Source organism: Plutella xylostella, chromosome 10 (genome assembly GCF_932276165.1).
Source record: "Plutella xylostella chromosome 10, ilPluXylo3.1, whole genome shotgun sequence".
In the NCBI taxonomy this organism is placed as follows: Eukaryota; Metazoa; Arthropoda; class Insecta; order Lepidoptera; family Plutellidae; genus Plutella; species Plutella xylostella.
The window spans coordinates 6,840,965-6,863,809 of record NC_063990.1 but is presented as its reverse complement, the minus strand read 5'-3'; the positions used below and the strand labels follow the sequence as shown (position 1 = coordinate 6,863,809).

Below are 22,845 nucleotides of genomic sequence, written 5' to 3'. Positions count from 1 at the left end.
GTTTAGGCCTAGTCCACCACGCAATAAATAAAACAAATACTTATACACTGCGATTCTTTATTATTTAGTTCAATATTCACTTTAAGAATAGGATATCATAATATTCGTATTGATGCTTAGAAATTGTTGAATAACACTTTATGGAAAGTAGAAAGATCTGGCTCAACATTGGAGTTGGTACTCGGGGGAAGTACAGATTTGCTGCCACCGCTGCTGCTTCTAAAGAAAAACAATTTTATTAATATATGTATTAGTCAATATGGCTATACACATAAATGTTGGCTTATTTTAGCTTCACTTCAGAGTCTACAGACACAGATAAAACTTTCATACATGATCATCAATCCATAAAATTCGTCTGCTGCACATAGAACTCTTTCAAGGAGCGCTAAAACACTCTGTCCTTGGTATAGTATATAGAGTAAAATAAATAAACAATACGACACTGTAGGTTAGGTATCAGCGCGCCCTGTGGTTGTGACCAAAAATTGGACCAAACCAGCGCGCGCTGCTATATAACGTCGCTGTTCAGTGTTGCAGTGGGTTCGCTTTCCGCTATACAGACAGACACTGACTATAGTTATTAAACTACACCTGCACAGTGTGGTGGTGCTGGTCACCTTAGTGGAAGCATCAGCCAGTCAGATAAGGGGTTAGATAAGGAACAAGGAGTCAAGAAGTTTCAGATTGTTGCTGCACTGACAACATATTAAAAAACCATACCGTCGTTGCAGTTCATTCGTTTTAGTCAAGCTTACTCTAGCTCTCTCTCCATACCTACTCCACAAAGGCACATAGTGCAAAGCTACCTAATAGGCGCATGCGGCATGACTCTCGGCGCGACCAGCAGGCAGGTCATGGGCTGTCCGTCCAGCTGCCGGTTGTGGTAGAGGTCCACGGCGCGCTGCGCGTCCGCGTGGCTGCCGTACAGCACCTCCGCCGTGCCGGGCCGCACCAGCCGCGACTCCACCATGCCGCCCACGTCGCCGAACAACTCCTGCAGGCAGAGGAATGAGCATTTTAAACATCTATTATGTCTATCTATACATGTCATGTGAAACTATAAATTAGATTGATTTAAGTATATTGATTAGAAGGGCTGCCGGGAACTGGAGACCTCCGTCGGTCGTCATAGCCTCGTCTGTTGTTTAGTTCGATGAACACTTACAGCCTTTATTTATTTGACTTGATTGGACAACAAAAAGTAGCAGCCACATCATCAGATGATGGGTTATATTCAAGTACAGTGCACAAATTAATTCACCTGAATGTCAGATCCGGTGACGCTGCTCCTCAAGTTGCTGACTATGATGCGGTACTCCTCGGCCGGTGCCTCCTCGACCTTCTCGTACTTCTTCTCCACGCGGTCAATCCGATCAATCCTCTCACTGCGGTCGATCCTGTCGCTGCGGTCGATCCTGTCACTACGGTCGATTCGCTCGCCCCGCTCGATCCGGTCGCTGCGCATCGCCGCCATCGGACGCTTCTTGAGGATCGACGGCAGGCGCGGAGGACTCCTCTCTTTCTCTACTGGAACATTTCTGTGGTAAGAAAATGTATTGTTAGTTCATAATGAAAAAAAAATACTTACAGGGTAAATGGGCACAAAATATAAAACAACAACATTTAGGTACTGCTAGAAGAACCAAGGTAGAGAAAAAGGTAAGATGAGAAACCCAAGAAGTAAGAGAAAAATATACCTTCTTGAAATAGATGATTTGCCATGTGGTTCATTATTGTGTGCTATGATCTTGAGATTGAGGCTGGCCTTGCGGTTCAATGATGAAACTCTAGGGCTGTAGCCATCCATTGGGTCATCTTCATCATCATCCATTATAACTATATCATTTTCCACAGTCCTCAGGATTGGTTTCAGATGTTCTGTCCTAGAGTCTGTAAAAATAAAAGGTGAGTGTGGTATGACAACTAGTTCAAAATGTAAAATGTGGGTCAGTTTTATGGTGTTTTTTTTTCCATCACCTGGACTTATACTTAAATTCCTCTTTAAAGTTGCAACTTTCAGATAATACTATATAGTAGTAAAGTGTATTTGTTTATTTACTTCTGTCTCTCACTCCAAATGTTCGGTCCCTGAGTCCCAAAGCCCTGTCTCTGAGTCCCAAGGTTCGGTCCCTGACTCCCAAGGTCCTGTTATCCAGGAAATGATTTCCCTGATCTCTGTTCTGCAGTTTCATCCGTAGATTAGTTTGTCGCTGTGATCTTACTGCTACTTGCCTTGTGTGATCCAAAAACACTGAAAAATACAAAATAAACCACATTGAAAAGATGGTTCAGAACTAGAAACATACACTTTTCTCATACTCTCTTTGGTGCTGTTGTCAGAACTTGATGCTGTTAGTTTTGTGGGACCTAGGAACATTACATTCTTCTGCGACCGGAAATTGCAGGAGTCTTTTATGTCAGCAAACTAAAAACATGTTAGCCAAAACTATACAGCTATCATTTAAGCAGCATATGCATTAAGTTACCAATGGATCACATCAATATTTTTGTGTCTCTCTGTATACCGAGCATGTATGCAGAGAGAGGTGCATGATAAGATATGGGAAAAAAAAATTAGTTGTGTTGCTCATATTGCACAGCAACTGCAACAGCCAGACTGAACTTTTCCCAGTTTTACCCCTCACTATGTGAAAGGTTGTCTGTGAGAGTACATAATATATTTTTATAATTATTATTTACTAGCTGTTCCCGCGCGCTTCGCTTCTCCTTAAAAAGTTTTCCCGTGGGAATTCCGGGATAAAAAGTAGCCTATGTTCTTTCCCAGGGTCTAGACCGTATGTATACCAAATTTCATTCAAATCCATTCAGTAGTTTTGGCGTGAAAGAGTAACAGACAGACAGACAGACAGACAGACACAGTTACTTTCGCATTTATAATATTAAGTTAGGATTCCTCACCCATGTCTTTGCTAGGCACTGTCTTCTTCCATTTACCATTCATATCAGGTCTTTTATTAAAGCCCATGTTTCTGCCTATGGGCTTAGGCATCGCCATCTGTAATTTAAAGGAACAATTGTTTTAATTATTTTATATCATTAACAAATGATATATGCATAATGCATATTGTATAGAATTGCTAGCCAAATGATTCATGGTTAATGATTGCTTGCCTTGGACTGTCTGATAAGATCTAGCTTCAACCGAGCATCTTTTTGTCTGGCTAGTTCTCCCAGCTTCTCTCTTGCATCTGTGATTTGAGTTCTTTTCTTCAATATAATTTTGTTTCGTGCATCAGTTATGTTTGTGTTGTTATTATTGATTATGGGCCTCTTGAACTTATTGCCTTTCCCCTGGTTATTGATCCTGGAAAAGTGGACAAGTGGTACTTATCAGAATTCATATATTATACCAAAATTTAAGGGATATGCTATTACACAAAAGCTGAAAAAACATAGGGGTTTATTTTTCAATTTGAATAAGGCTAGTAGTATTCAGTAGTGGCTAGATGGCAAGACAGTTCAGCAGTGGACAATTAGGTGCTGATGGTACTGGTTTACAGTTATTTTATTATCTATAGGTATTAGATAGATGTATGATAATGATATTCACAATTTATTTTCGATTACGCTATGCCTAGGCCAAAATTGGGGGGTTAGGGCGCTATGCCTTTGAATCGTAGCTTGAGTACTGTCCACTCAGCATTTGCAGCGTTTGCACCCGCTTCGCATAGCATAGTTCTAACTCAGAGGGGGCGGATAAACATATTGTTATGTGAATATTGAGATACTGAATAGCATTATATGGTGTGGTGTACTTGGAAATAAGGTACCCTCAAACCATAGGAATTGTTGCCTCAAACTAAAATGATGCTAAATTACCTCGCTTTTTCCCTCTTCTTTTGAATTATATCTTCTAAACTCATGTCAACAAAGGAAGCCATTTTTCGAGAATTCAGAACCTATAAAGTTTGAAAGAAAATGGAATATTCTAATACAAAAATAACAATTAAACTTGGATAAATCAATAATATTTTCCGAAAATTGCATGAACGTTGAACGATGAACGAAAATGACACCGGAATCAATCAGTCAACAAATGAATGAATGAATCATAAAAATGATTGAACTAGGTAGTGATGGGATCATCAAATAGAGATGTCAAAACCGGACAATAGCGTTTATTGCGACGCCTATACTCAGTCTAAATTCAGTATAATAGAAAGCTAGTTCAAGGAACATACAGTATTTCTTTATTCCCTTACATCTACGTATGTTAGATGCACTGTAGACACCTCAAACTAAGGAGCCTTCTTCTCTAATGAGTAGTTATCATTCTAGGGGCAAACAGTGACGGTAACGAATATATTCACAGAGTACCCAAGCGAGACCCAAGCCATCCCAACTCTATTAATTGTCTATGCTACGCTATTGTGGTTTTTTGACAAATGACAAAATGTTTTTTTTGCATTGATGCGTTCATTTTACAATTTTCATAATCTAAAATGATATAGCGTAGATTTTATGTAATCAATTGTAATTTACTGTCGTATTATTAAACAGGCATAAGATAATAATATAAAACGCAACTTTAACTTTTACTGATTACTGCAAAATGGACCGTGAAGACGGTGAAATGAGTGATGATGAGCCCATGGCTATTGATGATGATAAAAAGACTATAACCGTGCCAGATACGGAACTAACAGTGGTGAGAATAATATATTGTAGCTGTACCTATTAAATATTTGTGTTGTCTGATATCACTAACTGGCAGTCCATGCCAAGTGTGACGGTAATAGCAAAAACCCTAGTCTAGTCCTTGTCCTACAATGCATGGTATGGGCTGTTTGTTTGTTTGTGTGCCCATTAAACCATATTACACCAATTTTTGTTTGATTGGGTTCCGAATTATATGCTAATTGTCTTGTGTCATTGTTAAATAACATTATTTTCATTGCATTTTAGCTTTATAAAGCAGAGAAGGAAGGAATTATTGCTCAAACACTTGGGAAAGTAGATGCGGCCAAGTTAGATGAGAGAGCTAAAAGGTTTGGTCTGAATCTCAGTGGCAATAGAGTTGTGACCCAGAAGCAAATAGATGAGCTGTATGTAAACTTCGGCATTGAAAGTGGAAATGAAAGGCACTTCCGTTTTGACACTCTGCATTTAAGTGGTGTGGATGGTCTCACAACTAAAGAAATCTTTGAATACTTAGAAGACTACAAACCAGTTTCTCTGGAATGGATTGATGGGATATCTTGTAAGTTTGCAAAACTGCAATTATTGTTTGTAATTATGCAAATCACAATTTTCATTGAAAATAAGTAGTAAAATGCAATATAATGATCTATTCCTATTTACTTTTAACAATATTAATTTAAATAACTTACTTTCAGGTAATGTGGTTTGCCAAGATCACATATCTGTTGCTCTGGCCCTATTGGTTCACTCACGGGAGATCAGCAATGTTGAGGTAAAGGAAATGATATCTCAAAAATCTAGTTACCATTGGAGAGAAGGTATGCCACATGAGAAAAAGGATTTCATACTTATGAGGTTTGCTACAAAGAGTGATAAGAAGGATACTTCTACTAAAGTTAAACCAGACTCTTCCCGGGAACCAAAAAACTATGACCAGAGTATGGATCCCATAGGCAAAAATCCTTGGGGAGACTTATGCCAATCCTGGGGGGTGTATGACCACCAAGAAATTTTAAGTCGCAAATTACCAGCTGATGATGAAGATGAATTTGAGAAACCTAGTAAACCAGTACAAATTAAAAATAGTAATTTAGCTAAACGGCTTGGTAAGAGAGCCTGTAAATCTGAGGACAGTGACAGTGATAGCTCTGACACTGAGTGGACTAAGAGACAGAAGGTACCCAGGATGCGGATGCATGCTGATGATGAAGAAACTAAATCAAAAAAGAAGAAGAGACCAATATCACCAGAATGTGTGGTGAAGCAAGAATCATTTGCTCCATTATCCATTGAAGTGGCCAACACTGATTCTTACTATTCTCAGAAGGAAATAACAATATTATCTGAGAAATTTAAAAAACACGAAAAAAGAAATTCAAGTAAAGCAAAAGATGGAGTTCACTCTCGACTTGGTGCCAGGGTGGCTGATGCTGACGAAGGATGGTCCAGTGATGGCTCCTCAGGGTCAGATCACAATGTGATGAGCAGAGTACAAAAGATTAACAAAAACAGTAATTCTAATGTGTGGATGAGGTTGGACAACAAAAGTGAAGATAAAAATCAAAATGACTTAAGACAAATGCTGAAATCAAAGAAGTCCATACAACCAAATCGAAAAAATCCATCAAGTGATTTAAGAGAAAGAATTAAATCAAAGGAAGGGATTTCCTTACGAGTTGAAATAGATAATGAGTATCATCATAATAGAAGTGACTAGCTAATTGTATTTTATAAGTTTACACTGCCTTTTGTGTTAAACTAAGATTAAATGAACTTTATATTTTAAATCAATAAAACCATTTCTTTTACAACTACATTCATTTTCGGAGTCAACAACTAACCCCCCGTTTGTTCCCACGTTCCCACTATGTCGTCTGTCATGCCGATTTTTTATCGGATGTACATTTTATTTACTTATTGGTGTCAAACAAGTGTGAATAGTTTCATATAGGTAAAATGTTTTTCCACTACGACACACGATAAAAAATCGACCCGGCACACAACATAGTGGGAACAACCTTTAAATATTTTTTTGGGAGGGATTCATACAAAAAGCATATTTTAACCAAAGTTTATTAATTTAAATCTGTAAACATAATACATAACTATTTTACTACACTACATGTACGTGCGCTTAAGTGGTTTATACATATTAAAATAATATTTTTTCTTATGAAAATAACAAGTAAATGTTAACAAGTAGGTATGAATATTTCTTTAATATCTATCTTTACATTCAGCGAGCTAAGCTATGCTAACCCTGTGTTTATAAGTCAATAAGTAAGTATTTTGCTTTAATGAATAACAATAAAAAATAAGATATGCTTAAATTCGGAAGACAAAGAGTATTAAAATAAATGTAACCCGCAAAAATACGGTAATAAATTCGAATAATAATAAATATACATAATCATCTGCTGGTGTTTCGAAGCTTCAGCAAGTATATAATGATACTGTGAATATTAAAAAAAATATAAGTAAAAGTGCAGAAAAACTTGCACGACCGTGTAGATTAGTTTGTGCGTGGTTAAATGAACATACAGTAGCTATAGCTAAAACAAGACTTAGAATTCTGACATCGCCCAAACTGGACTAAGCGAATATGGCTTTAGAAGTTTCGCATTACAGCAAAATGAATCCTGGCACATGTGGACTTTACTACTACAATAAGTATAAATTGACGTCAACATTATTGTTCAACAATTTTATGACACAAGTAGTGGAATGTATCAGTCTTAATAAGTACATTTTTATAAGAATTTCGAGCCGCTTTAATACATATTTTAACTAATCCTAAAAATAATATCCAAATCGGTAATTTATAAATGTCTTTACTTAGTAAAAAAAATATCTAATCGTGTTGTTACGTACTTAGGTACATCAGATCAACTAGTCTAGTTGTAGTAAATAAATCAACTATGAAATTTATAATGTAATTTAACAATGCCGTTGTTATTAAAGATTACTTTTTTCTGATGAATAATAATGATACGTTTGATCTTGAGTGTACGTACTGCTTGTTAAAAGTGCTTTTAGTATCTGATTTTCTGAGAAAACCTGTTTTATCCAATCATCCCGTGTTTCTTTGTGGATGTGTCAGTTAACTGAACAATTAAAAATACTGTGTGCATCATAGGTACTTACCTAGTATAAGCAAGGGGAGAACCAAGACGGACCTAATTTTGTATATCATTTACCTACTAAGGCCATTCAAAATTGACTAACCGTTCAATACAATATGCATTCGGTCTCTGAAAGTGCGTTATTATTTTAGGTAGTTTACCTTAACTTTGGTAGATATTATGAAACAGATCGACAAATAGATTCATGTCAGTTTTCTCTTACAATTTAGGCGTGTACTAGCTCTTTGCTTTTAGACTTCTTATCTTTTTCGGGGCTCTTTTCGCCGTCTTTCTTCTCTGGGGTTGAGTCCTTTTTCTTCGGAATGAGTGTGTGCTTAGCTTTTTTGAACTGTTTCTTCATTTTGTCCTTCACTTTACTCTTCTTAGGTGTCTCCACAACTTCAACCGACTTCATTGAAGAGCTGTTTGACTCGCTGTGTCTTTGTGCTGTAAAAAGGGCATTTCAAATTAGTTTAGGCCAATAATTCATAATAATAATATACATAGATCGATACATATTAACCAAGACCCGAGTACAATATCTGACTTTAAACAAACATCTACCCCGGGAATCTAACCCGGGACCTTCAGCACAGCAGTCAGGGTCACTAACCACTACACCACTCGGTGGAATAACCTCGCTTGCTGCAGCTGCTCCTCGCGCGCCTGGTAGGACGGTAGCGGAGTATAGTCGAACTATAAAGTCCTGACAGTAAAGAGTGCGATTTTGCAAAGACTTTATATCATTGTCGGTTATTTACTTACTTTTACAGACACTTTAAAAATAAAATACCGATTGGTAAGGGCTTTTTAACGGATTTGTGATTTAATATTAGATTTCATTTCATTTCATAATAAATATAATAGTTCGATTAAATACGGTCTTAAACAATTAGTTAGGATCCTCTTCCGTCTTCAGGACTTTATAGTTTTACTGTAACAGTGAGCGTGACTAACCTCGCTTGCTGGCTTGCTGCAGCTGCTCCTCGCGGCTGGTGGGACGGTAGCGGAGTGACAGTGACTGACCTCGCTTGCTGGCGATGGAGGCGGCGATGGCGCAGTCCTGCTGGCGCTCTGCTCCCCGCGGCTGGTGGGACGGTAGCGGAGTGACAGTGACTGACCTCGCTTGCTGGCGATGCAGGCGGCGATGGCGCAGTCCTCCTGGCGCTCTGCTCCCCGCGGCTGGTGGGACGGTAACGGAGTGACAGTGACTGACCTCGCTTGCTGGCGATGGAGGCGGCGATGGCGCAGTCCTCGTGGCGCTCTGCTCCCCGCGGCTGGTGGGACGGTAGCGGAGTGACAGTGACTGACCTCGCTTGCTGGCGATGCAGGCGGCGATGGCGCAGTCCTCGTGGCGCTCTGCTCCTCGCGGCTGGTGGGACAGTGGCGGAGTGACAGTGACTGACCTCGCTTGCTGGCGATGGAGGCGGCGATGGCGCAGTCCTCGTGGCGCTCTGCTCCTCGCGGCTGGTGGGACGGTAGCGGAGTGACAGTGACTGACCTCGCTTGCTGGCGATGGAGGCGGCGATGGCGCAGTCCTCGTGGCGCTCTGCTCCTCGCGGCTGGTGGGACAGTGGCGGAGTGACAGTGACTGACCTCGCTTGCTGGCGATGGAGGCGGCGATGGCGCAGTCCTCCTGGCGCTCGCGGCGGCGCTCGGCGTCCAGCTGCTGCACCAGCTCGTCGCGCAGCCGCACGATCTGCACCAGCCGCGACACCAGCTGCTCCTCGCGTGCCTGGGAGAAATGACTTACATTTAGTACTTAAATTAAAAACGTATAACTTACCTATAACTCAATGGTTAAGTTTGAAGCATGTTAAGTATAAATTATGTTCAAGAACCAATTTAAATGCGATAGTTACTGGATAGTCTGGCCTTTATACCATTTAAGACATCACTATTTTAATTCTTATAAATAAATAAAAAAATAACGAATATAATTTTATAGCGGCATCTTTGAAATGACAGATTTATTTTTGTTTCTTGTTCCTGATATTCATTTCCGGATTTATTAGTTCAACTACTCATCACTAGGTGGCAGGTTGTTCAGCCACTGTGATGACCGTGTGCTGTTGCTTTACCGATTGTTTTGTGTTTCCGGTTCCGGTATACTATTGAAATGATTGATCTCATTTCCGGTAATGAAAATAGTTTGAATTTTTGTTTCCGGTTCTATTAATGTAGTAATTCAGCACAAGTTGCCATGTTTATTTATTTCCCTATGATAGTCATCAACACAAACAAACGATTTTTGATTTAGATTTATGATTAAATATTCATTAATCTAAATAAATGTTCCATATCATGTAAAATATGTATTGGGATAAAGCCTCTTTGATTCTAAAGTTGCTAAATAGTCTGAACTTGGTTGTCCCTTACCTTGTCGGCATCGATGCGGTTGACGGCGGGGCGCGACTGTATGACGCGGATCTCGTGCTCGATGTCCGCCTGCTCCTGCTCCAGCCGCTGCTGACGACGACTGTTGGGGAAACAGTGGTCATTAACACATCATGTTTACGAACAGGATTTGATTATTTATGAAGTTTTTCTAATACTTGTAGAGATGGATTCACACTGCTGCAACGTAATATACAATGAAATCAATTCCCATTGCCGAAATATTCTTTCACTGCGTGTCAAATTGCATTGCATTACAATAGTGTGTATCCGCCTTAAAAGAAAAGTTGTTATGTTACACAATCGTTAGTCTACATTTTGTGCTATATTACTCCTTTTTTAGTACAACAAGTTTTACAGTATCTTCAAAGTGAACGTTCGAGTGACTCACATGTACATGAGCTCGGTCTGCTTGCGGAACAGGTCGTTCTTCTCGTTGACGAGCTCGCACAGCTGGATCACCAGCTCCTCCACCTCCTCCGGCGGCGCCGACGGCGGGTCCTCACCTGGAATTAAATAGTCAAGTTATTATCGTAGGTAGCTACAAATAAACGTGATGCTTAATATACGCTGCACTGTGTGAGTTTCGTCGTTTTAAGCAAATGCAAAAACCGGCGCCTTATAGCGGTCACTGCTACAAAAAATATTCAAAGTGGTGGTAACATTTGTCAGTCTTCAGATCAGTTAACAGTCGCTGACTGTTCCGGCTTCGGCATCCCCGACGGCTCCGGTCCTTTGCAACGCCAACGTGCTGGAAACTATAGGTGATACAGTTGATATGTTCTGTTTGTAATTTTTTGCACTTTTCCCTTTTCTTGTATAGTTTCTCTCCTCCGAGGTAGTCTGGAAGAAATTACTCTTAGTAATAAGGCCGCCATTTGTACCGTCTATGTTGTACATTTCCTTGTGTAATTTCTGTTTGTGTGTACAATAAAGAATTATCTATCTATCTATCTACATCCATCCGAAACGACGACCGATGCAGCCTAAATCTGAAGGCAATATCCACGTACCCTCGCACTTGTCCCGGATCATGCGCTCGAGCAGCACGCCCTGGCGCTCCAGGCCCAGCTGCTGCGTCTCCAGCAGCTCGAGCTGCGTCTGCAGCGCGGTGGGGGACAGCTGCAGCCGCACCGCGCGCCGCGCCGGCAGCGGCAGGCCTGGCGCCGGGCCCTTGCGACGCCAACCTGCAGGGGAGGGTTAGGGTGAGGAGGTTTGATTTGTAAAGTGAAAGTCATAGTCATATTATTATAGAGTGTACGTGTGACAGAATTTTATTTTTACAACTTTCAAGATGGGTTTGGGGAGATCCAACGGCCTTATAACTAGAGACAATTTTATTACAACAATCGATGCAGTTATTTCAACCGCTTATAAATCTAAAATGTATTTTTACATGTTCCTGTACCCGCTGTAACTCAGATAAATGTCACGTGATTTATTATAAATACGTTTACGACTCTTTTTCAGGGTTTAAGACATGGGTGACACTTTAAAAATTTCCGTTTTACGCATGAATAATATTGTTATATCTGTAATTTTATTGACAACGACCACAGATAATACATATTTCTTGAGTACACACTTTGGTAAAATGGAACGTACTAGAGATGGGACACATCAAAGTCGACGTTCTGAAATCGATAAAATATTACAATTTTTTACATTGTTTTATTGTAAGTAGGTATATAGTATTTCAACAAAGCCGACCCTAAATAAGGATAAGGCAAGGAAGAAGAAGAAGGTATATAGTATTTCTTACTGACTTTCTCATCAACAGCTTTAAAACAAACTATATGATTATGATGTTTTTAATTAGAGTGCATATCTCTCTCATGCTGCCTCTCAGAATAATAACAACATTAATACATATTTTATTAATAATCTACCTTCATGTAGTTCATCGATATCCTTCGTATAATTTCAGTAAATTTTAATTTATGGTTTTATTATCTTATTGTTGTTGGAAAATTTCGGTCCGTTTTTTGTCATTTTGTTTGATATTTGTGTCAAAATGCCGAGAAAGACTGTTTTAAACTCGAAATGTCGTGAGTTTGTAATTCATTTGAGTTTGGTTGATAGAACAAAAAGAATTATATTACAGGACTGTGACTATTTGGCTCGGATAGATTGTTTGCAAGATGAACTGATCATCAATGTCAGTGTTGAATCTGACACATACAAATTGACCCGTACAAATATCGATAGGTACAAGTCGATAGGATTTTACTCTCGGACATCTCTAAAACTGCCAAACTCAAAACGTCATGAAAACGTCCCCCATATCATTGGTTCAGAAAAATGGTGTAGTAAGTACCACAGGCCTGACATTTGAAATGTGGAAATTCATAGATGATAATTATGACAACGACTTCAAATTCAAATGTGTATAATAATATTTTAATATTGTAAGTGTATGTTATGAAAATTAAAGGATGACTAATTTCATTATTCTTAAGGGTCGGCAATAGGTAATCGAGGGTTGGCATTGTCATAGAATTATATAGTAAATGATGCTCTACAGCCTTGAAAAAAATCACACAGGTAGCCGAAGAGTCTAGCTAGGTGCTGAATCATTCGAATTTAAGTAAATGCTTATGGATAACTGTAAATTAAATCTGAAAAATCACTAAATCACACTCCCGTATTGTAACAACTGTGTCGTAATTATCAAGAATTTTCATATAATTCTTATCAAATTATAAAGATAAATGCTTGGACTAGGCGCTAAATACCTTGTTTTTTAATGAACACACACCTATTTTGTGTAAATTAATCCCAAACTTGAGCAATTTTTTTCCCTCAAATCTTCATACAAATATCTATGGCGGCTTTCTGTGTTATAAAATCATAAACACAAGCGACGTTTGACTCAGTCGGCCGCTGGCCTCCAAAGAAGGGTCACGTCGGTTTAGGCAGCACTGACAGCTCGCGATCTTTTCGTGTACAGATACAAAATCACTGCACATTGGTTGTCATTGCACTTTTTCAAATTTTATGACACCAACATAATTTGATTTGAAATTGAGGAAGCATAATTGTTACACTATATTCAATACATTAAATTATGACCCAGAGGTCCCGGGTTCGATTCCCGGGTGGGACCATCAATTTGTGTTTCTAAATTGTGGTTCTAAGTTTGGTTAGGACATAGAAGGCTGATCACCTGATGTCCGAAACAGTGAAACGATCCATGCTGTCGGATGGGCATGTAAAGCAGTCGGTCCTGCGCCTAGCTCTCTCCAGTCGTGTCGGTCAATCCGTCCCATTGGGCTATGAGAGTGATGGAACAGAGAGTGCTCCTGTGTACTGCGCACACACTAGGGCACTATAATCTACTCCTGCGTACATGGCTGATCTCAATTGAGATTGGCCGCCGTAGTCGAAATTCGGCTAGGAGGACATTATTATTATTATTACATTAAATTAAATCAGATAGTGGGCAATGTTCTCGCGTGACATTACAGTCTCGTAAAGGTCCGATGAGGAGCAGGAATATAGCGAATGGATCTAAGTGATGACAATACGTAGGAACATTAGGTTAGGATTCATTAAAAACACAGTCTCATGACTCATTGAGGAATGGTCTCGTGAGGATCTGATGAGGGCAGTAACAAGGTGGTGACTGAATTTTATTTCAAAGATGTTAATAGCTAAAAGCATCGAGTTTGGGCTATTAAGTATGTTTTTCAGAGAGACAGAAAGATATTTTAGGTTTCCTCTGGATTAGTTAGGTTTACTGGGTTTACTAAATTCATTCGTAACGTAAAATTGATAATGACGGAATTTCTTCTATAGACAGTAGTTACTAAAAAAACCAACGAAAGATGGCGTAATTTGCAGAAGTACCTATCTAGTCACCCTGTCACGGGGTGACTTCGGTTGGTAACTCAGAAAAAAATACTATATGTTATTGCATCAATAATAAAAAAATCAAGAAAATTTTCAAAGTTTCCATCCTCGCACACAAATCACAAACTCATGCCCTGTTCTAGGAGCAGGGTCTACCCTAGTGCATTTTCATGACCACTTTTCGGTTCTACCTTTTTTGGCCCAAGATTTATTTGCCTAATCTCGTATTGCATAGTAACGTTTGGTTAAAGTCTCGTTTCGCCGAAAATCGTATGGCATAAATCTCGATTAGTAAAAAGTTATTTCGCATTATCTTGATTAGCCTAATAATGGTATGGCCAAATCTTGAATAGCCTAATAATAGGTTTATACAAAGTAATAATATTTGTTTGGCTTTAACTTTGACGGAGCGTCTCTCTATAGCGCAAACTGGTGCCTTGTATTGTTTCCGCTGTTTGGAAAACGCTCCGCTCCGCTTCGGTTTTGATGAACATGTGCACCTAACACGCTCCTCCTCGCTTTGCTCGTCGTCGCACCTATCTTTAGGTTTCGATCTCATGGGGTTTGTAATAATTATTGTATGTGTATTATAAATGTATGTTGTATTGCTCGTTAACTTTCGATTTTTTAATCATTCAATATCGTGATTTTCGGGATGTATGAGAAAAAATACCACAATTTGTACATTTACTACATACTTAATATATTATTTATTAAGATACCATTAGGAGAAACAAGATTATACATAGGTATAGACGAACATACATTTGAGCAAACGAAACTTAGGTGTTTAAAGATTGTGCCTAAAGAGTTTTAGACGAAACGAGCCTTATGCCACATAATTCTTGGCAAAGTGATGGTTCGGCCAAAAAAGTTTAGACCATACGAGTTATGCGAAATGAGTTTTGGTCAATAAAGATTATGCGAGATGAGGGGAACCGCCACTTTTCACTTGTGTCTCACCGGTTTCGGTGCTCAGCGGAATAGTACCATTAACCATTATTATTCTGAGATATCATCACTTCTTATTCTGAGTTACCCAACATAAAAAACACGCCATCTATTGAAATCATTTTTTAATTAGGATTTGTCTATGGTGTGGTCCCCAAATTTAAGGGTAAAAGCAAAATAATTATATTTTAACCTTTTTTTATATCTATTATATTAGAAGACCAATTCAACGATACCCTACCTACACCATCAAAATAACCGGAAAAAATATCAGCCCCAATTTACTTGTATGGGAGAGGGAGTACCCCAATATTTTTTTGGGGTACTCCCCATATCTATGCGAAATATCAGCTTGATATCTTTACCCGTTTCTGAGAAAAAGGGCGGTGACAGACAGTCAGTCAGACAGAGGGACAACAAAGAGATCTTATAACGGTTGCTTTTTTCCTTTTGAGGTACAAAACCCTAAAAATAAGAAAAAATATTATTCTGCTACCAAAAAATATACTTACAAACATACAAACATACAATCGAAAAATATTACCCTCCTCCTTCGGCAGTCGGGTAAAAACAAGTGAGACAGGGGGTCATTCTGAACTTTTGTTCTACGAGTTTTAAAAATTAACAAAAAAAAACCTTTTTCATAGAAACTTTGATGACACGTGACTTTTTACCATGGAAAACGAATATTTTTTTTCGCGAATTTGCAAAACTCGTTGAACAAAAGTTGTTCAGAATGACCCCTTGAGTTGAGTCATCCCCTTTCGGCTTAGTATACCCTTAGTATCTACACTTTAATACCTGTAGTTACCTTTCTACAAATAAGTAAATACTACATTTGTTTAGAAAGCTAATCGGGTTCCGACTATGGAGAAAAGTGGCACCCCTATTAATTTCTACTCTTTCCTGGTGCTTACCAGTGTAATTAAAAATTATACTTACCCTCAAATCACTACTTGAAAATAATTGTCAATAAAGTTGGCGAGTAAAAGTTTATGACCCACTGTGCAAACTTACATGTGTGCGTGTCACTGCGTGTGCTGTGTGAAGAGCATTGAAAACCCAAATTTGGCGGGGCACGTCACCCTGTACGGGTCCTTAAGCCGCGTACACACCGGGCCAACGAACGCCAACGAACGTTTTTCGTTGACCTTCGTTGCTGCAATCTGCCCTGTATTATGTATGATAAATATCCAACGTTGGGATAACCGTTGTCGTTCGTTGGGCGTTCGTTGGCCCGGTGTGTACGCGGCTTAATACAATTGTAACGAAATATCGTATGCTATAATTACGTCAACTCAAGTAAGAATTGAACAAATGAACGTATGAATTCCGATGAGTCATTGTCACAAGACATGTGTGGCACGTAGGCGAGTATTATCTGGCGGGATATAATACACCATATTACAATAATTTATAACTAATGAACCGTATCGTGTTTACTACTGAATGTGACAATATTTTATGGTTGTTATCGGCGAAATTTACGCAGTAATAAAATTTAAGGTAGCAATGTCAACCAAATCCAATATTCTACCTCTTATATAAACTCCTGACCTTTTTTGTCTCATTTATATTTTATGAACTTGTCCGATAGAATGCTATTACGACGGATACAAATACCTACTATTTATTTGTGCACCGCTAAAATAATATACTTACAAACAAATCAGGGATAAGTATCTAAAAGTAGCTTGTGAGTCAGACTACCCCTTCGGAGATTACAGTCCTGAGCATAATATGACTGTCATGTATGTAAAAGTGTCAGTATTTCTTACCATCCCGTAGTTCCGGGTCCACCCCGCGTTCCATAGAGCCGTCGCCGGCGCGCGACACGCCGTCGGGCGGCGTCGGCGCCGGACGCTTCTTGCGCGACTGCGGGGTCAGCTTGCCGTGGGACTTCTGTAAGGAAGAGAAGAATCAAAAAAGGCGGTTTAACTTATTAATCACTAATCGGATGGATCATACAATAAAATTAATCTGCGAGCTGAGAAGCTAAATCCCAATAATGGTGGTGGTATTAGGTGTTAGAGTGGACAGACAAGCTTATCATGGGACGCCTTCCGGCCTGCTGAATCAACGAGACTGGTAGACCAGTAGTGGCTGGATGAGGAACGCTGAAGATAGTATGTTCTATACTTCCCGTAAATATTAACCCAATGCAACATTTATAATATCCATACTGGTACTGGCTCACTTGCGGGTCTCTCAAGGGGTAGCAGAGTCTTTAGACTAAAGCCATGACTCACCTGGTCGGAGTGCACGGTGGAGCTGTAGGAGCTGAGCGAGGAGAGGCTGGCCACGTCGTCCATGGACGTGGCGGGCACGTCGGCCAGTGACGTCACGGTGATGGCGGGCGGCGGCGGCGCGCGCTTCTTCACCGCGCGGTGGGGCGTGCTCGTCGCCACGGATGAAGAGTATAGCGAGGACCTGGGTGGTAATAGGTAACTTAAGTTATACCACAGGTTTTACCCCTCTGGCAAAGCGATAAGTGCGACAACGAGACATATGAACTTGAATGTTTGACTGACATTAAATGTCGATAGTCGTGTATTTGAATTTTGTTTTGTACTTTATAAGTTGTATGCATATGATTGTATAGGTATATATCGTATTGTTGAATAGGAACCGGCTCCAAGTTTGTGTGACTAGAATAATGTAATATTGAGAAATAAATTGATGTTCAAATGTCTGATGCACTCGGCACTCTTATTTAAAGTAAGATTCCTAAAACTTGGATTCATCATAGTCTCCGAATATTTATTTTTCCAAACCAAAACAATGATAATTATAATATTGAATACGTAATGAGCTTCATTTCAAGTTCCATAAGGGTCCTCATGATACGACATTATAATGATTTACCGGGATTAACCTGTATCATTATCGTTCAAGTAAAGCACTACAAAGTTCAGTATGCCTAACTACAGACATCGATTACATCATCCGGTAGTTATGACATCAATAATTCAGACCTATCAGCGGGAATTCACAAGTGTTTCACCATGACTCAATTTATCGATCACTGTGCACTTGAGCAAAGCATAACTTTGACCAATCATGCAGTTAAAATATTATAAGCAACTGAAGAGAACTGGCTTGGGAGAGGCCTATGTTCAGAGGACTTCTTATCGTGTTGATGACAAACACAAGATCTCATCTGATAATTATGAATATTATTATTAAATGGTTATCACCTGTTATTTTGATGATGATCTTCCTCATCAGAAGATGGCTCTTCGCCGTCTGACCAAAACGGATTTGGCGCCTTTATTAGTCGTTTCCTGGAAATAGAGTTAAGTTAATACCAGACAGTTTGTGATATTATACGAGTGATGATAGTAATCCTTAATCATACATGTAGACATTGTAATAAACATAAGGTTGTAGATATTTTGTAGAAATGGTAGTTGTAACATTTTACTTTGCTAAATGCTTGCTAGCTCTAGATTCAGAAATTTGACCACATTTTACACTGTCTCTGAGATAAAATAAATAAGCAGGGAGTAGATTATAGTGATAAATATAGGTATTTTGCATCTAACATGGGGGTGCCTGAAGCGCTGGACACGGTGTCCGACGCCGGCGTTTCATCCTCGTCATCGTCATCACTGCCAAACGGATTCGTGCTTTCTCTCCTCTGAGACACCGGGTCTTCATCCTGTAGCAAACAAGAAGATTGTCTTGAATATAGTGTATAGTTTGGAGATTTAAGTACATATTTTATAGTTATTTACTAGGGGACCTGATGGCCTGATGCTTCAGCATCATTTGTATGCCATTGGGTTCCCTCAACCAGATTAAGCTGAGAAGCTTAGCGTTTAGAGGTAGATATACCAGAAACAATTACCTCATCTTCATCTTCCGAAAAAGGATTCAAATGCAGTGGATATTCCTTATCTCTTGGTTTGTTCTCTTTTACATCCTCACTTGCTTTTTCAGCAGATGAAAGTTTTTCAGAAGGTAACTTTTTCTTTCTCCTTGGGGGAATGCTTATGCTTGTTTCTAAATGTTCCTCTAGTTTAACATCATTACTGGAATGTATATAATTATCTTCTAATTTCTCATTTTTAGCTAAACGTACATCATCTGTTATGTTACTTTCATTATTAACTTTAGTATTATCACTATCACTACAATGTTCTGTCTCACAGTCTTGATCATTTTCACTACAATCTTTTACATGATTATCATTGTCATTAAGGTTCCCAGTATTATCTGTTTCAGTCTCGCCTAGCAATTGGGTTTTTAAAAAAGAATACTTTTTGGCATCACTTTTGTATACATTATCTGGGGACTTTCTTGGAATGAATCTGTCATTTTCAATTGGGGCATTGGGCATATTCAGTTTAGTATCTGTTTTCGTTTCACGATCAACATTTATTTTACTAGCAACTTCTTGTGCCAGGTGATCAGATGGCTGAACTGGTAAAATTTCACACTTGGATACTTGACTGGTAATAGCTGCGCTCACTGATTTCCGTTTAGTATCTGTATTATCGCTTATTGATTCTTTCAATGATAGATTGTCTAATTTACTGCTTACATCTTCCTCTTTATCTATATTACTCTCGAACATATTTATTTTCTCTGCAAACATAAAAATACACATGAATATAAGGCAACTATAGCTACCTGTACCTAATATACTTTTTATACCACCACCACAACCAAAACCAATAGGTACATAGGACACAGTGAAGAATATAGAAAGAAAATCTTACCCAAAATTGAATGTGGTCTTCCTTTCTGCTTCTCTACCACTGGTACCACAGCATGTGTCTCTTTATTTGTTTCCTCTGCATCATCATCAGTGAATGCAAGCATGCCCATTTGGTCATTATTATTATTGAACAGTTTCATCATAGCTTTATCTGATTTACAGCTTTCACACACAAATTCAGAACCCACAAAGTTTTTAAAATTGTTTGGGTTTAGATGACCTGAGCACTTTGAGCAGCGGAAACATCTTCTGTGGTACAGTTTTTGTGCGACAATGAGTCTCTGCGCGAGGTACACCGGCTGGTCGCACGCCGCGCACTTGTCCAGACCAGACTTGCCAAATAGAGGAAAGCTCTACAAGTTCAAGAAAAAAAGACAACATAAACCTTTAGACAAACACAAAGAAATCATGAGCATTTACAAAAACAGAACATTACATTATCTACTTAATGTTTGAAGAATGCAATACTATTGCAACATCACCAACTAATTCATCAAGATAGTTACAGTAAGTATAATGATTTATAGGTGAAATCTTTATTAATAATATATGGTGACTAATCAAATCATTATTGAATATTCGAAAACTAGAGCCTTCTGCACTTGTGTGGATACTTAAATGTTTCCAGATATTGCAGGAAAAAAACATGATTAGAATCTCTTAAATTTGTTTATAAATACAAAGGTTTATTATGTTTATTACAGAAAACCTTTATCCAGAAATGGTGAAACTTGCACTTATATTTTAAATAAATTGCTTTAGCTTTATGTTAGCAGAAAATTATAGAATAGACAGAGTATAAAATGTACACAAAAGTCACACAGAAACCAATATCTCAGAGGCTTGTTTACTAACATAATGGCCTTGCCCTATATCATATTATCATTTATCATATTGCCCTTAACACAACAATTGAAAAAGTGGGTTTTCAACAATTTAGAGTGATGACTCTAATAGGTCAGGTTTATTTGTATCTCACTGTACTAGTATTAGGGGTGAGAATGTGTATCAAATATAATGTTATTAATCCTCTGAATGCCAATCGTACCTTATATCAATGGTACATACATACCTATACAATATGTATAGCACTGTTAGCATAAAATGTGTGAGTACAAATACTTACATCAGGTTTAGATGATGTTGAAGATTTAACATCAGGTGAAGGAATGCTGCTGTCATTTTCATTTACTTTTTGGTTAACTAAAAGAATTAAAAATACATAATTAAGTAACAAAGTAAGATATGACATGAAAGGAATCTCACATTCAACATATTAACATTGGAAAGGCAAATATAATAATTTATACATGTAAGCAATGGGCTCCCTTTTGTTCTGCATATAATATTAAGAGGAGTGTAAATACGATTTCACAATTTTTGCCCTAAATGTTGTATATGACAAACTCATGTATTAGGCTTACCAGTATGCCCCAAACGTTGGTAGAACTGAGATAAGTATGTCAACACAGAGAGCCGGTCCGGCACTTCATTTGCCACCATGTCCTCAGGGTCCAATAAGGCTGGAATACTTAGATGTTTTTCAGCAACACTAAATGCCAGTTGATTATTTTCATACACATTTTCTGGTTTCAATGAAGACATATCTCTGGAAATATATAAGTATGTTTATTAATTCAATAAATTTTCATATTTGGATGATAATCAATCTGTAAATTAACAATGAAGGGATACTTACATTAAATCTGGCCTGAAGTGGTGAACTAATGCACAAAAGGCTAACCCATTTCTCCATGATGTTGTCATGTTATCTATTTGTACATTTGGACACTCTCGCACTAAACGCTTGCACCATAGCTCAAGTGCTTTTGTTCCCTTTCTTTCAGACATCTTGAGGTTTATATTGGGTTAGTTTAGTCCTTTAGTATAATCATAATTTATTGTTATGTGATGTTGTGTACGTGTATTGTTATTTATTGTAAAACTAATATACATAATATGTAATATAAAACAAGTACCTATTGAAGTTATCTGGTTACAGTAAGAGATTTTCTATTTAGCATGAACGTAGATTTTTTCATTAAAGAAATGAAACAAATACATTTTAATATATTTAGGTTTTGATTCAGGGGTTTGGGTTTGGTTGGGTGGGTTATGACCACAGACACAGACAGACGACAGACGAGAGTGAATGAAATGAAACGTAATGAAATGAATGAATGATGAATGATATGACAACTGACATGACATAGACTACCTTAATAGTAGGAATTTTCCTTACTCTATGGCAAAAATGCTTTTTGCAATCCGCCTAGGCGTTTAATAAAATTCCGTGTTAATGAAAAGCAGTGTTTAGCTCCTCATCGTCATCATGGAGGGACATGGACAGCTGGCCTCTCCTAATGAGAGCCACAAGCTGCACGGCCTTCCTCATCCATCCATCCACTGCCTAAGTAAGGTCAGCTGGAGAGCGTAGAGCTAAAAGCTGAGCCAGTAGCATAAATTTTCATTGTGAACGTGAAAATTCAAATTCATCGAGCAATTATTAATTATGTATGAAAATATCAGCGCCCCAGGCGGTCAGTAGCAGAACTAAAATTTTGATGAATATTTATGCTACCGGCTCTGCTACGTTTGTCGTATGGTACCTAAATAAGGAAATCATGTTTTAAACTTTATACTTATATAAATCATAAAGTCACACGATAACGGTAAGCGTATTCCACAAAGAATAAAGAGAAGCTGATAAAAAATACAGGTTGTGTAATATGCTTAAGTAGGTATATGGGATATTGATATAGATTTTCTGTGCGAAACTTGTGTGTGTTTTTGTAGTGAACACACTACGTAGATGCTTAAATGGTCTGATTCCTCGATAGTACCTACCTAAAACCACTTACCAAGTCATCACATCATTGAGCAAGCGTTTTCTCGTACGTTCTGCTTACAAGGAGACAATTTATCAATTGATCCTTCAGTAACAACACACCAGCAGAGGTCTTAATAAGATAATACGTAGGTCCATTCCATACAAAACTACATGACGTGTATTTTTGTGTAGCTATAGGCTATAGGTATATCACGAGGTCGGTAACGTAATAAGTAGGTAAGTAAGGTACTTACCTATTACCTAAGATTACGATTGTTATGTACCTACATAAGAGAGAATAAAAT

The 22,845-nt window shown here is 38.3% G+C and overlaps 3 protein-coding genes across 4 annotated transcripts; 1 reads left to right on the top strand and 2 right to left on the bottom strand.

Annotated features, from left to right (window-relative positions):
• Positions 1-40: 40 nt before the first annotated feature.
• LOC105392501 (polymerase delta-interacting protein 3) lies at positions 41-4,049 on the bottom strand. The gene is made up of 8 exons (XM_011564130.3): positions 3,844-4,049; positions 3,136-3,328; positions 2,923-3,019; positions 2,063-2,254; positions 1,701-1,893; positions 1,265-1,541; positions 810-997; positions 41-219 (listed from the first exon to the last, which is right to left on the bottom strand). Exons 1-8 carry the CDS (start codon positions 3,903-3,905, stop codon positions 117-119), a joined length of 1,305 nt encoding a protein of 434 aa, XP_011562432.3. The 5' UTR covers positions 3,906-4,049; the 3' UTR covers positions 41-116.
• Positions 4,050-4,396: 347 nt separating this feature from the next.
• LOC105392500 (nuclear cap-binding protein subunit 3) lies at positions 4,397-6,479 on the top strand. Its single transcript, XM_011564128.3, has 3 exons — positions 4,397-4,672; positions 4,930-5,224; positions 5,361-6,479. Exons 1-3 carry the CDS (start codon positions 4,577-4,579, stop codon positions 6,380-6,382), a joined length of 1,413 nt encoding a protein of 470 aa, XP_011562430.3. The 5' UTR covers positions 4,397-4,576; the 3' UTR covers positions 6,383-6,479.
• A 243-nt stretch (positions 6,480-6,722) lies between these two features.
• LOC105392499 (MICAL-like protein 1) lies at positions 6,723-21,853 on the bottom strand. Of its 2 annotated transcripts, XM_048623452.1 has the most exons (15): positions 21,690-21,853; positions 21,410-21,590; positions 21,135-21,319; positions 20,837-20,913; positions 19,712-20,063; positions 18,838-19,577; positions 18,533-18,648; positions 18,185-18,271; positions 17,237-17,417; positions 16,766-16,889; positions 11,198-11,371; positions 10,576-10,690; positions 10,167-10,266; positions 9,384-9,522; positions 6,723-8,234 (listed from the first exon to the last, which is right to left on the bottom strand). In XM_048623452.1, exons 2-15 carry the CDS (start codon positions 21,559-21,561, stop codon positions 8,014-8,016), a joined length of 2,763 nt encoding a protein of 920 aa, XP_048479409.1. In that variant the 5' UTR covers positions 21,562-21,590; positions 21,690-21,853; the 3' UTR covers positions 6,723-8,013. The 2 variants fall into 2 exon arrangements, with proteins under 2 accessions (XP_048479409.1, XP_048479408.1); XM_048623451.1 differs by having other exon boundaries at positions 21,410-21,853.
• Between the last annotated feature and the right edge of the window lie 992 nt (positions 21,854-22,845).

What these genes read in the sequence shown, in the direction of transcription:
- LOC105392499 (XM_048623451.1), bottom strand. Translation starts at nt 21,561, where the DNA reads ATGTCTGAAAGAAAGGGAACAAAAGCACTTGAGCTATGGTGCAAGCGT. An exon ending in AGCGCTTCAGGCACCCCCAT is followed by an intron (nt 18,272 to 18,532) that starts GTTAGATGCAAA and finishes CTCTATTTCCAG; the next exon opens with GAAACGACTAATAAAGGCGC. An exon ending in GATCCGGGACAAGTGCGAGG is followed by an intron (nt 10,691 to 11,197) that starts GTACGTGGATAT and finishes ATTTAATTCCAG; the next exon opens with GTGAGGACCCGCCGTCGGCG.
- LOC105392501 (XM_011564130.3), bottom strand. Translation starts at nt 3,905, where the DNA reads ATGGCTTCCTTTGTTGACATGAGTTTAGAAGATATAATTCAAAAGAAG. An exon ending in TCACCGGATCTGACATTCAG is followed by an intron (nt 998 to 1,264) that starts GTGAATTAATTT and finishes CTCTGCCTGCAG; the next exon opens with GAGTTGTTCGGCGACGTGGG. An exon ending in ATGCCGCATGCGCCTATTAG is followed by an intron (nt 220 to 809) that starts GTAGCTTTGCAC and finishes GTTTTTCTTTAG; the next exon opens with AAGCAGCAGCGGTGGCAGCA.
- LOC105392500 (XM_011564128.3), top strand. Translation starts at nt 4,577, where the DNA reads ATGGACCGTGAAGACGGTGAAATGAGTGATGATGAGCCCATGGCTATT. An exon ending in CAGATACGGAACTAACAGTG is followed by an intron (nt 4,673 to 4,929) that starts GTGAGAATAATA and finishes ATTGCATTTTAG; the next exon opens with CTTTATAAAGCAGAGAAGGA. An exon ending in ATGGATTGATGGGATATCTT is followed by an intron (nt 5,225 to 5,360) that starts GTAAGTTTGCAA and finishes ACTTACTTTCAG; the next exon opens with GTAATGTGGTTTGCCAAGAT.